This window comes from Falco peregrinus, chromosome 8 (genome assembly GCF_023634155.1).
Source record: "Falco peregrinus isolate bFalPer1 chromosome 8, bFalPer1.pri, whole genome shotgun sequence".
NCBI lineage: Eukaryota > Metazoa > Chordata > Aves > Falconiformes > Falconidae > Falco > Falco peregrinus.
The window spans coordinates 5,100,733-5,113,429 of NC_073728.1; the positions used below are offsets into that span (position 1 = coordinate 5,100,733).

At 38.0% G+C, this 12,697-nt stretch overlaps 1 protein-coding gene across 4 annotated transcripts in view; it reads right to left on the reverse strand.

Moving 5' to 3' along the window:
- PMS1 (PMS1 homolog 1, mismatch repair system component) overlaps positions 1 to 12,697 on the reverse strand; it is a 47,518-nt gene that overhangs the window by 13,231 nt on the left and 21,590 nt on the right. For 3 of the 4 annotated variants that reach the window (XM_055813144.1, XM_055813143.1, XM_005241304.4), the window contains exons 6-9: positions 12,424 to 12,540; positions 8,529 to 8,651; positions 6,427 to 6,570; positions 4,191 to 5,086 (exon numbers count right to left, since the gene is read on the reverse strand). In XM_055813144.1, the coding sequence (XP_055669119.1) occupies positions 4,191 to 5,086; positions 6,427 to 6,570; positions 8,529 to 8,651; positions 12,424 to 12,540 (1,280 nt within the window). The remainder of the gene's footprint in view (positions 1 to 4,190; positions 5,087 to 6,426; positions 6,571 to 8,528; positions 8,652 to 12,423; positions 12,541 to 12,697) is intronic. The other variant, XM_027792232.2, reaches the window with a different exon arrangement.

A 12,697-nucleotide genomic window follows, 5' to 3' on the forward strand; every position in this document is an offset into this window, starting at 1 on the left:
GAAAATTAAGGTCAACAAAAGGGTCACCATTTGCAATTAATTATGATGTGCTAGCATTCACATATGGTACCAATATTTAGTTAACTAAAAAAGTCAGCTTAAATACTTTCTTGCAATAAATCATGTCCTAGAAAATATGGAGTAAACATTAAGATAAAAAACATCTGCTCCTTTTAAAATGAATGGATGAAATCACTTGAACAGATTTTTTTTTATCCCAAATACATTTATAGTTTTGACCAGATCAATACATACTTTGTTTTGAATGGACCCAATTCAAATAGGGGAAAATATTTAACTGTAAGAGAACTGAGCTTTCAGTGATACACTGATAACGCAAAACAAAAGCACTTGCAAAGAAACTCCCACTTGCCTGTCATTTTAGGCTACCACCAGCAAAATTCTAGCCTTACAAGCTTTGATTATGAGGGTTTTGCAAATTCATATACATCACTATCAGTGACTTGCTCAGAATCAAAGAAAACAGCAGGTTTACAAACTGCAAGGGAACAACTTTGCCTTTTCAAAAATCCTTTCACAGAGGCAAGTATAATCAACAAGTGCTACATGAACAGTTTTTTCTCTTAGTGAATTAAGACTGTAAATTCAGGATCCTTTCCTGAAGCTATAAAACCTAAAGCCAAGGAAATTTGCAAAACTGGGTGCAAGGGGGGAGAGGAAGACTACAACAAAGTCTAGTTTCACAGGCAGCTTTGGCTTAACTAGAAAAATGGATTCATGATTTCTTCTTTTCCCCTTGCATCTTAAACCTAAGTAAAACATTTAGCATATAACAAAAACCTTTTAATATAAGCTCTCTCAGGCCTTGTAAGACAAATAATCTGAATTTGACTATCTGGAGTAAACTCTGACTGGAAATGGCCACATGGGTAGATGTGACCAGAATAGACAGGCATCACGTTCTGAATGTAACGCATCTCAGCATCAGCCTCTTCACATAATGAAATCAAATCAACTCAAACTGTCACCATGAGTATTACATTCTGTGTTTCCTTGCTTTGCGAAAATTTAAAAAAGCTTTTAATTGCCCACATCAGCTTTTCAATTTGCTTCTGAAATGCATAGGTTTCAGGTGACTAGCACCATTTCCTAGGAGTGGACAATATGGACCTGCCATCATGACTGCTCAGATGCTGGGGACAAGCAGCAGAACGGAAGGGCTGATACCAGATATTAATACCATTAGTCACGCTTAATATCTGGCAGTATATGAATGGAGCTGGCTAGAGATACGATGGAAGGGCAATGACCAGATGGTACCACCGAATGACCTCCAAACCAAAGAAACCGAACATGTTAACTAAAAGGTTAAAATATAGTTAAAAAAAAAGATTTTTTTCTGGAATTGCTAAGGAAGTATATTTACCCCACCGTGAAAGAGTTGCAAATAATGTACATACACACACGAGCCATGCGATGAATGGAAAGTTTATCGGGCAATAAAAAGCTACCACAGGCAAGTTCATTACCACTAATGACTGTCTATGTGCATACTCTTCCCTGTCAACAGCCAGCCAAGGCCACGCACGCTACCTGAAATGATGTTTCTCCCAAGGTACAAATACACACATGAAGAATTACTGTAGAGTGCTGACAAGGCGATTTGTTAGCCTCATGATAACATGCGTCTAGCTCTGAACCTTTCCTACACTTTCAGGATAACCACTGCTGCCACTGTCAGGGCACTTGGAGGGGCTTCTCCTACTCCTACCTCAGCCTGATATGCAAGAAATATCAAGGCCAGAAACACAGGCAAGCTGTGTTAAGTAAGAGCAGAGTGAGTGCAAGAAATTAAACCCTGGCTTTGCAAACCAGGGGGATATGCGATGCTGCCAACATGGACATGCATGGAAGCTTTCCTCTTCTATTATAACCTAAAGACCATAACATTTTACATTCCGGTTGAGTAATAAATGCTGGCTTGTTTTGAAAAGGCCATCCTATGTCACTATGAGACATCTGTTGGTTGTACTGCTCCCAAAAGGGATTTGAACTCACTCAAACCTGCTGGAGGAGCCACAGAATGAAAAAGAGATGCTGGAGCCAAGCACACCCATTGTAACAAACGCCTGACTTTATCACAGAAGGGTGGAGGACTAGAGCCCAGGAAAAGTGGTGTCTTGCAAGCAGGGTTGCATGAAGTTGGAGGTATAGCACACTCAGTAGAACTGCAGCACTTTGGCTGCCCAGTCGTATATACATTTGCTGTTACCTCTAGGTGGCCCAATTTATCCAGAGTATCTGGTAGGCAAGACTTAATGTTCTCTGCCAGACGTACAACAGGTCTTCTGGATTGTTGCCTTGGAGGAACAGATATCTGCGTACTCTTCCTATTTGTTATTTTCTGAGGCAGTTTTAAAAGATTAAAAGTGGAAAAGAGCCACACCAAAGCTGAAATGTAGCGATACAACTAGTGGTAAATCTTTCATTCACTTCAACATCCTCTGGACTCAGTCCTACATATAAGGAAAATATATATAATATACCGTACTCAATACTACATATAAGGAAAACTTCATTACCAGAAAGGTCTCCTTCCTGAACTAATAAAAAGTTAATCTGTAGGCACACTCTTAAACATAACAGTTGTACCAGGAAAGCAACCATGAAATCTCAAAAGCTAAACCAGAGCAAATTAAAATTTTCTGAAACAGCTGGCAGAACCTTTTGTTTCAATTCATTAAAAGCATGAATATAATTGGAATAGATTTCTACTATTACATTAATATTTCTGCTAATGCAGAGATGGACAAAACAAAAAAATATATATGGTTTTATGATCGCAGCATGTTGCTTGCTTAGTAAGCTTTAAATTAGGTAAATCAAAAGCTAGATAAAAATGTTTTATTTTACTCTGATGTAGCTGGTATTCAGAACAATGCAGATGTTTTCAAAGTCAAGAAGTCAAAGAAAAACCAGATATGTTAGCAGTAATTCAACAGGTATAGCTTCTCTGTCTTACCAATCTCCTAGGTGAATCTCTCATTAGTGCTAAAATTACGCTGCTTTGGCTAGTATAATTTCCTTTTCAGTGGTCTTTCTTAATTCCCTCTCCTGCTTCCTTAGCATGAAGAAAACACATTTTTACACCACTTCCAATGAGTTTGTTCTTTAGAACCAAAATTGCATTTTTCAAACTTTCTGCTACAAATCACAATTTGCATTCAAATCATTGCATGTAAACCTATTGAAGAACTACTTCTATTTTCCTCATTTGTGTGATGCCGTGGAGTTTTACATTTTATAAAATCACAAACAAGCTGTGGAAGGTTTGGCTTTTGGGTGGTTTTTCTTCTTAATTATCTTAGAATGTCTCAAAATCCATTATTCTAATTAATCTTTTACCATAATAGAAGTTCCATATAAAGAACAACATACATCTAATATCCAACCCCTGCCCCAAGTTAGGCTAAAATATTTTGCTTGCTTGCAGATAGACTTATCCCTACCTGTGATATAAGACTCAGTGACAATTCATTTTAGAAAAAATATGGAATTTAGCTATTCTGATTGTAATCTAAAAAGATATTTGGTCTTGACTGAAACAGATTAAAATTCAAACTGTACTATACTCTCTGAACCAGCACTGGAATAGCTGTTTAGGGGAAAAAGAAATTCCTTGTGTCATTTGATTGGGTTTTACAAATACAATTCTGAGGTAGCCTAGGTTAGGATATGTACTAACTTTAGAGGAAAGGAGTTTACCAAATGTTCCAATCCTGAAAAAGAATTCTCACTTTGTAGCAATAAAAAAGAAGTGTTCGCTGGAAAAGCTCTGGAAGAACTATACGGTGCCTCATCCATCAGCATGATAGTTTTCATTGACAGTGCATCAGGAGTGACAACACACGGGCAGCCCTTAGAAAACAGAAGTTCACAGGATTCAAGCAGTACATTTTCTTGTCTGTTATCACTAAATAACAATTCAGCAAAACTGTCCCTAACTGCTCCACGGCACAGTGGCAAAATGAGTAGCTCAAATCAGCAGTGCACATCTGTGCACAGTAAAAGACAACAACTCACAATACTGATGCTTATCTTGAAAAGTCAGAAATCATTTTCTGTTCCATTTTTCACAAATAACTGGAAAGTTACATTTTTTTTTTAACTTCACTACAGGTGACTCATTGGTAACTACCAGATTTAGAAGTCACAGCCTGAAAACTTACTTCTTTTTTTCCTCTTCATTCAAGTTCTTCCACTGCTCTTCAATTTTCAGCAGGATGTCATCCATGCTGGTCTTTGGATTATCAGTTATCAATTTTGGACGACATTCTTGAGTGAAAAATCCAATTGCAGACTTTGGTTTCCTTATTATTCTACTACTAATTAAGTCATAAGCCGTCACATGTCCGAATTTGTCACTTATCACATTTCTTGTCTTTATGCTTTGATTTGAGATTTGTGGATCATTGCTTTCTTCACCGGTACGTTCATTTTGCTTATTAATTGTTCCTCCAACCTCAGGTATCAAAATCTTAACAGGTTCCAGGTTGTCCCCTAAAGAGTTTTTAAATCCAATTCCCATACTCCAATCATCAGCAGAGACTTCAGGTAAGTCTTTAGGGCCTAAGGTTTCCTCATTCTTTTCTGTTTCATCAATATTATCAGAACTCAAAAGATGTTCATCAGCTTTTTTAGACTTGGGGTCCATGGGAACACCGTTACTCTGAATATCAGTTATATTCTGTCCCTTCTGTTCCTCCACACACAATAAATTTAAGGAACTGTCTGGAAAGGCATCACTCTTAGAAACCTCTTTTTTGTCCAGGCGACTATGTACATTATCACCAGAAAACGTCTGATGATTTAAGCAGATCTCTGTGTTTTTTGCTACTTGACAGTTTTGCACATCACTGCTGAATGAAAGGAATGAAGTATGAGCATGTAGATCATCGTTTCCAGATGGTCCCATTTCATTAACAACCACATCTGTTTGTTCTGTTCTATGAACAAACATGTCTTCTGAGGTAACATCTGTTTTTTTACTTTCACCAGGGACTGTAGCAGGTAGTGGCCCATACAGTGATTTCAACACATTTTCAACAGCAAGTAAGACAGATTCCTGGGGGAAAGAAAAAAAAAACCAAACAAACAAAAAACAAACAGAAAAGTCACACACACAAGCACACCTGAAAATGTAACTGACAGATACTGAGAATACAGAACAATAAGCAAAGTCATCTTTTTCAGAATATTTTCCAAACAAATCTGGACATATTATTGCATTTAAGTTGTTCACACATGCTCAAAAAGACTCATGCTGAACAGCCTCAAATATTTTGTGATTCTGCTCCACCGGTTTAGTTTGATGTCACAAAACTGATTAAGTAGGTACTAACTGCTTAAACCAGTATCGGGCAAAGCTATTCTCAGATAATATTGAGTTAAAAGCTTACAGTCAAGACAGATGCACCAACAACATCCCATTTCATGTAAGCACCTTTGTGTAGGTGCTTTCACGGTGTATGCTTCCAAGGCAGCTTTGCATCAAATGACAGAAAAAAAAAAGTAAAAAGAAAAAACACGCACAAAATAAAACAAACAAAACAAACAAAAAAAAAAAAGAAGGAAAAAAACGACCAACAACCCTTTTTTCTAATGCCAAAGGCAAGGTTTAAACCAGACGAAATGTGAGAATACTGTGTTAATTTTCACACAAGTGACACTCAACAGGCAGTACATTTACAGGATTAACATAGGCAAAAACTTTCAGTGAAGAAGAGGATTAACATACCGGTGTGACTACCTACACTCACTTTGAATAACCGCCTTACCTATGTAGCTGCCTTAACTTCTGTGGCACTGTTTTTCATATCTAGTGCTACAAAGCAAAAGTGACTTTATGGAAATTTATCACTACACAGCCTCAAAAACATGTGCATATATGGTCCTGATAGTATGAACAGGATAGCCTGAAACTTAAGTGATGTCAACAATAATCTATACACATAATAGCAAAATACTGCTTTGAACAGAAATCAACTCCCTCGACCCCGCCGCCCCCACCTTAACGTACGTGACATTTAAAAAGTGACTACTTAGTGTAATTATGAAGTTAAACACGAGATTTATGTGAGGACACGCATCATAACTCCATTTAGCTTCTCTCACTATAAAGCCATCTGAAAATGAAGTGATACATACATATCTCTGACAGCGTAAAAATGATCTTTGAAATCAACTGGGAAATTAATTTTGAATAATCCTCCATCTAGCCTTTTCAATACATTTCAAACAACACACTCCTGTGATAAAGGCAAGCTATAATGTAACAGAACAGAACAAAAAATTAAAAACAGTGGTACTGTTTATCTCCGAACATTTCAGAAGTCCCAGAAGCCCTTATTATGCTTACACAAGTAAAAAGTTCACAACTCAAAACCAGATTAAAACCTTAGTTACCTTATAATGCAGCAAAACTTGAGTTTTATCAGGTGTTAAATTCACATCCACAGCAGAGGCAGGTACAGTAATATTCAAAAAGAAAACAGGATATAAACGAGTACAGTCCTTGTGTGTCACTAGGCTGTAGTACTGTCGAATTAACTACAGATTGATTTAATAAACAGATGTCAGTAAAGGCAATAAAATAGACACAAAGCACAGAAACAAAATTTGACATTATAAAAGCATAACTGGTTTGTTGGGGTTTTTTTCTGAAGTTAAAGGAATGCCAAAAAATGTCCTTGTGGGTATACATGTATGCCAGAGTAATCACCAAGAGGGCAGCTGTTGGCTTCCTCATCTTCACAGCTAAATAAAAAAAGGAAGCAATTCCAAGACACTAATGGTAGCTAATTTGATCTGAATGAAGATGAATGTATTGATCACACTTGGAAGAAAAGATATGATATGCCCAAATTGGGCTGCAAATCCAATACTCACTTTTTCAATAAACACAAATACTATTATTTGTTTGTTTTTAAAAGAATATCTACTTACATAGCATGCAACTACACTGCTTGTCTCTTTAAGCCAAACTAAAGTCTGTTTGAAAAAGTAGTACTTCCACCTCAGACTTGCCCTTCTCCCAGAATGGGATTAATTTGTTCCTTTTATTAACACAACTATAAATATACAGCTTTTCTCAAGCTCTGCTTGCCCTTACCATTTTCTCTATAATCCTCCCAAAAACTCCTCCAAAAGACTACAAAATTATTTAGTTGTTTCAGAATTTTGATCTTATTAACTAGAAGCATCAAATAAAAATCCTTGCATTTCCCTCTAGTATCAGGGATCCTTCAACAGACATACATACTGGAAAAAAGAATAAGTTAACCTGACCGAAAAAATGGAAAGCATAAAAAAAAATGAAGAGCCACTGCAGATTAAATTTTATTTTTAAATTCTTAAATATTGTTTAAATAATAGTAAACTCATTTAAATATTTTCAAGTTACTCTAACCTTAATATTCTCAGTCTATCCTCATCTGGCACAGAACTATAGCAATAAGAGGTCCACCAGCACTTCTTTCCCATACATAGCATGGAGATAAAAGTGAGCTATAGCTTGTTTTCCAAACCCATCAAAATGTATTCTTACAGATGTACTGTTATCCTCATCTGGCCAAAAAAACCCTACCGACTGGACACAAAAAAAGGTAGGAGCAGTGCAAGTGATAAACTTCCACAAGAACAGCCCTAACCGAAGGGCAATATATTTTACTTTGAACGATAGTACTCTGAATCCCACCTTGCACCTAGCCCTCCGTGCTCTGGTTAAAAAGCTGTCTCTGCCAGGGGATCCAAGCTGAGCACTTAAGGTACCAATACAAGTCCAGGGTTTACATTGACAAAGCTCTGCTGGCCAGCTGAAAGCTACTTCATTGTCCTCACTTTAAAACCTACATGTACACTTTGGCATGAATGTGAATTTCTTTTCTGGGGAGGGCAAGGATTAGGAGAGCAAGGCTGCTCCAAGTGAGGTGCTGCAAGGTTCAGTAGTGTGAGAAACCCAAGAGTATCAAATTCTGCCTACACGATGCCTAGCTGTAGCCAATGCTGCTGCACTATCACTTTCATTTTTATCCAATGCATACACAAATTTAAAGGGAAACTATGTGTATTTGCTTGATTTGCTTGTCCACAGTAAGAAGTGGACAAAATCAAAGCTGTGTTTTCAGAAGAATTCTCTTACAAGAAACTACATAAAGGTCCCTCATGAAAAACCACACAGATGTATTTCTGCAGCCTAATACAAAGAAAGAATCAACAATTCTGGTCTCTCACACAGACTATCTGAAACCACGGGGTTTTTTTTTTTTAAACAGCCATAAACATAACATCCAGCTTTGTGGTTGTAAGTGACTGCAGCACATGGAAAAGAACTGAGGCACCAGGAGTATCAGATCTGCAGAAGAGGTTTTTGTTGTGAATGCTGGTATCTTCAACTGTAATACTCTATTTATTTTATTTGGGTAAAAAAGGCTATAGATTGTATAGGTGTTTCTTTCCTCAAAGTTGTCACATTTGTATACCTTGAATAAAAAGCGAGTAGGTGTTACCTTCAGTATTTCCTTCTGGTGAACTGGACGATTATTTATAAAAATGAAACTCCTTTCTGAACTTGAAAGGCTTGTCAAAGAACTGTCTGACTCAGCTTTTGGGAGAAATCCAGAAAGATTTATCTGCAATGATAAAACAAATACAGTGCAAAAGTTTTTAAAAAGGGACCCCAAAAAGTTTTTTTTCAGAGGTGAGATATTAAAATTAGATTGTACGTGAGTCCAAGATGTTTAAATGCATGCACTGCTTCTTGAAAGTTATGATACAAAAGATTAAAAAAAAAAAAAGGGGGGGGGGGGGTGTTTGAGAAGGATGGGTTTGTATCTGTTCTCCTGGATCAATTTTTTGAGAAATTTCCCATTTGGGCTGCCAGTTGCACCAGGTTGCTGTCTGCAGCTGAGGGCTGTGGAGAACAACGCCAGCCAGCTTTTGCCTTGCTGACTGTAGGATTGCCCAGCTTAACCCCTGTCCAAGCTAAAGGCACGCACTGCTGCCCAGCCTGGTGCAGGCAGTAGTGAATTACCCCTGTGGGGAAAGCCCAAAGCACATAATCCCCCCCTTTCTACATGCAGGGCACCTTAAATAGCCTGTCCTAGGCTATTTATTCAGGGCACCTAAATTTACCTACGCCACCTGTATCCAAATCAGCTGACTCTCAAGAGTGCTGAGCACCCACGACTCACAGACCGCAGCAGAACCTGCGAGCACACAGCACTGCCAAGGAGCCTTGGAAAAAAAAATCACACGATTTGAGTACGTAGCATTAACTCGCAGTTTTAAGATTTTTCTTTTGAGGTTCTTTAGCTTAGGGTTTTTTTAAGGTCAAAATGATGCCAATAACTTGTGCTGCCTGTTCCATCACCTCCCCCTCTCCCCCACCAAGCAACTTTGAAACTGTTGGATCAATTTCAATTCAATCTGATGAAGAAGCAGAAATCCCAAAGATATTATATTTCCACAATTTCTGTGATAACTGACAGCTGTTTGGAGAGGACAGCCTCAAGATAATGACCTTACTGAGGAAAAGGCAATAGTAACTTTTCAAAAGCCAGAATCCATCAGCATGTAAGAACCCACATGCTGACCAGCCTACGTCCTGCCCCACACATTGCCCCACTGCCACGTGCCCAAACTAACAGGTGAAGGAGCACTGGGGCACTGTGAGGATGGAGATTTTGGAGATACGGGAAAGTCTGGAGAATGTTCTGGTAGCAGAGTAGATCACTGAATGCAGAAATTGGACCTTGTTAGCTTTGCTTTTGGCAGAACCACTTGTATTTACTAAAATCCAAATTATCATGCATTTGAAACGGAGTTTAAAATCCCTGGGATTTGGCCTATCCTTCCCATTCATCTACGTCACGCCAGCTATCTGCTCATGTGCTCCCTTATTCCCTCTTGACCTTGTAACAAGCATTCTGTGCTAAAGCTGGAGTGTTCTGGTCAGCAACGTTGCACATAACCAAACACCACTGGTCAAGTTAAAGAGGTGTCAAATATCTGTTGGATGATTATCAGAAAACAACATGCAGCGCTTCTAGATTTTATTCTGCAACTTTAGCACATCCTCCCTCAACGTTCCTCCTCTACCCTTCAAGCTCCTTTTCTAATTCCCAAATATTTGCACTTTCACTTCAAACAATATTTTTTATTTACAGAAAACATTAAAGCAAAACTGAAAGTCTCTAAATAACTCATTTAAGAAGCCGCCAGATTTAGAAATGGCTGACTGCAGCTATATTTAAAGCCACGTAGCATATCAGTATGGTCATTAAAAGTTAGTAACAATTTCTAAAACTAGTCTTAATTATTACAAATTTTCATATAGGAAATTATATGAAGTATAAAGACAAAGTTACAGAGACTGGAAAATATTACTGAATTTTTGCTTTTAGATTAACTGTTTTCAGAATTAATACTTTACTAAAAGACAACTTACATATGTATTAAATTATATCTGTGTTGAAGTGGACAGTAGAATTTCTTTCTTTAGTACTTATCTTTTTCTCCAGTGGCACATGTTATCTGCTAAACCTATCCTCCACAGAAACAGAAGAGACCAAGAAAATTCCCTGTGTGAAAGTTTTCAGCCAAAACAGATCCACCCATTTACAAGACCGGGGATGCGAAAAGCATAGATGTTGTTTTATACATGTAAAAAGTTGTGTCAATTCTTTATTTTCTTAATTTTCTTTTTATTTTACAAGTAGCTCCTGAGTTTGCACGCTCTGGAGACACCTTTATGTTCTTGTTTCATTCCGTGCTCATAACGGAGATGTTTTGAAGAAGGCCAGTCTTTAAAACACCTGGATCACTTGTTACAGAAGTTTTAACTCTGTGGTTAGTAAGGTACAGCTTACAGAAAGCTGTTCATAGCAGGATTAGTTTTGTCTTCAGAGTAGACTCTGCAGCAAAGGAGTATGCACAATGACCAAGTAGGAAAAGAAAAGAATTAAAGAGCTGCCCCCTGGTCTGTGTACTGAATGAGGCATGGACCTAATGGGAAGAAAAAAAGCAGCATATGCCCTGTCATTAAATACCTAGCTCAACACCTGCACACAAGGGAGAAAGAAAGGGTTACACAGGCACCCTTGATTCTGCCATTTCATAGTGTTTGGCTGCTTAATTTAGAAATGTCCATGGTTTCTGAACAGAGATTTGTGCGTGAGCAATATGCATGGATCACTTATGCACCTATAAATGATGCACGTGGTATTTTACACACTATTTAGAGACAGAGAGAGAGATGGAATGTTCTCCAACTTCTATTCAAGGAATATGGATGCCTCATGATATAGTAGAGAAGTAATGTGAGAACCTTAGTGCCTCCTTCAAGCTAGTCCCTTCTAAATACCCCCATGTCTTCCCTTCGGAGCCCCCTGCACTTGTCCTGTGGGGCACTTCCAACCTGCACTCAGGTAGGAATGACTCTGGATGGCTCTGTTCAGACATAAGCAACTAAAACTTCACAAACTACAAGAAGCAACTTTGCTTTTTCCGCCCTCAATTCCCTGCATATGAAGCATTCTGACAAGCTCAGTAACGCTATTGAACTTTAATACATATATTCAGACTTTACTGAAATCTGAATAACATTATTAAACACAATTTATGCTGAATGCAGCATGGTAAGCTGTGTTTAACAGCCCCTGTGACTTTCCAGATGGTGATTGATCTCATCGATGTGACTGGTCAAGATTTATTACTACAAGATACAGGAAAATGCAACTTTGAAGGGTCATCAGTAGCAAGACTCCCCTTTTTAAGAATGTCTCCAACATAAATAGAAGCAGAGTAAAAAAGAGTTTTGAAAATATTAGACAATGGAGAATATCATGGGGAATTGCCTCAGTTTCAACAGGGGCAAAGAAAGCCAAGTGCACTGAACTTTTTGAAAACTAACTAGTACTTCCCTGAAATATATGTTTAGTGGAAATTTTGCATAGCTTACCTTCTAAATTGTGTTTCTTTTGCTGCTCAGGTGCTGCTCACTGAAATTGAGGGGATATTCTTTAGAGGGTAAGGCTAAGAGTCCACCAAGATGAGAATGATATAAATGCTTAGATATTAATCAGAGCATAACCTGCCTGTGGGCCAGGAATCCCAACTTAGACAGCTCTGAGCAATCAGCAATTCTGCATTTGTCATCACAACTGTTTTTACTGCCATTTGATCAGTGCCACATGAGTCCTGACTAGACGGTTCTTGGAGTGGATTTTCAATTGCCAAACCAATTAATTTTACAGAGAGGACAGTAACAGAATGAAACGCATAATCAGATGTCAGTCTGGAAATAATACTCTCTTTTTCAGTCTCCCTTCTTTTGGAATATTGACTTAGCTCTCTTCATTGACAGGCTTTAAGTGGATATGGGAGTAGGAAGTTTAAACTCACCTCAGGATCTTCACAGCAGTGTTGAAAAGGTACCATACTGCCCATAACGGCTGTTCCCAGAACTGACATACAGGCCATTTTGTGATCTGACACCCTGGTCTTCTGCCAAATAACTGCCTGAAACAAATGGCACAGAGTCAAATTTTTGACATTATATTTGTTGAACTCAAGTCATGTCTACGAACATGCATATGCAACTGCACACATACTGTATATGTAACATTCTGTACTTTGACCCTCTTACATTCACAACTTTCAGTGTTAACACACACGA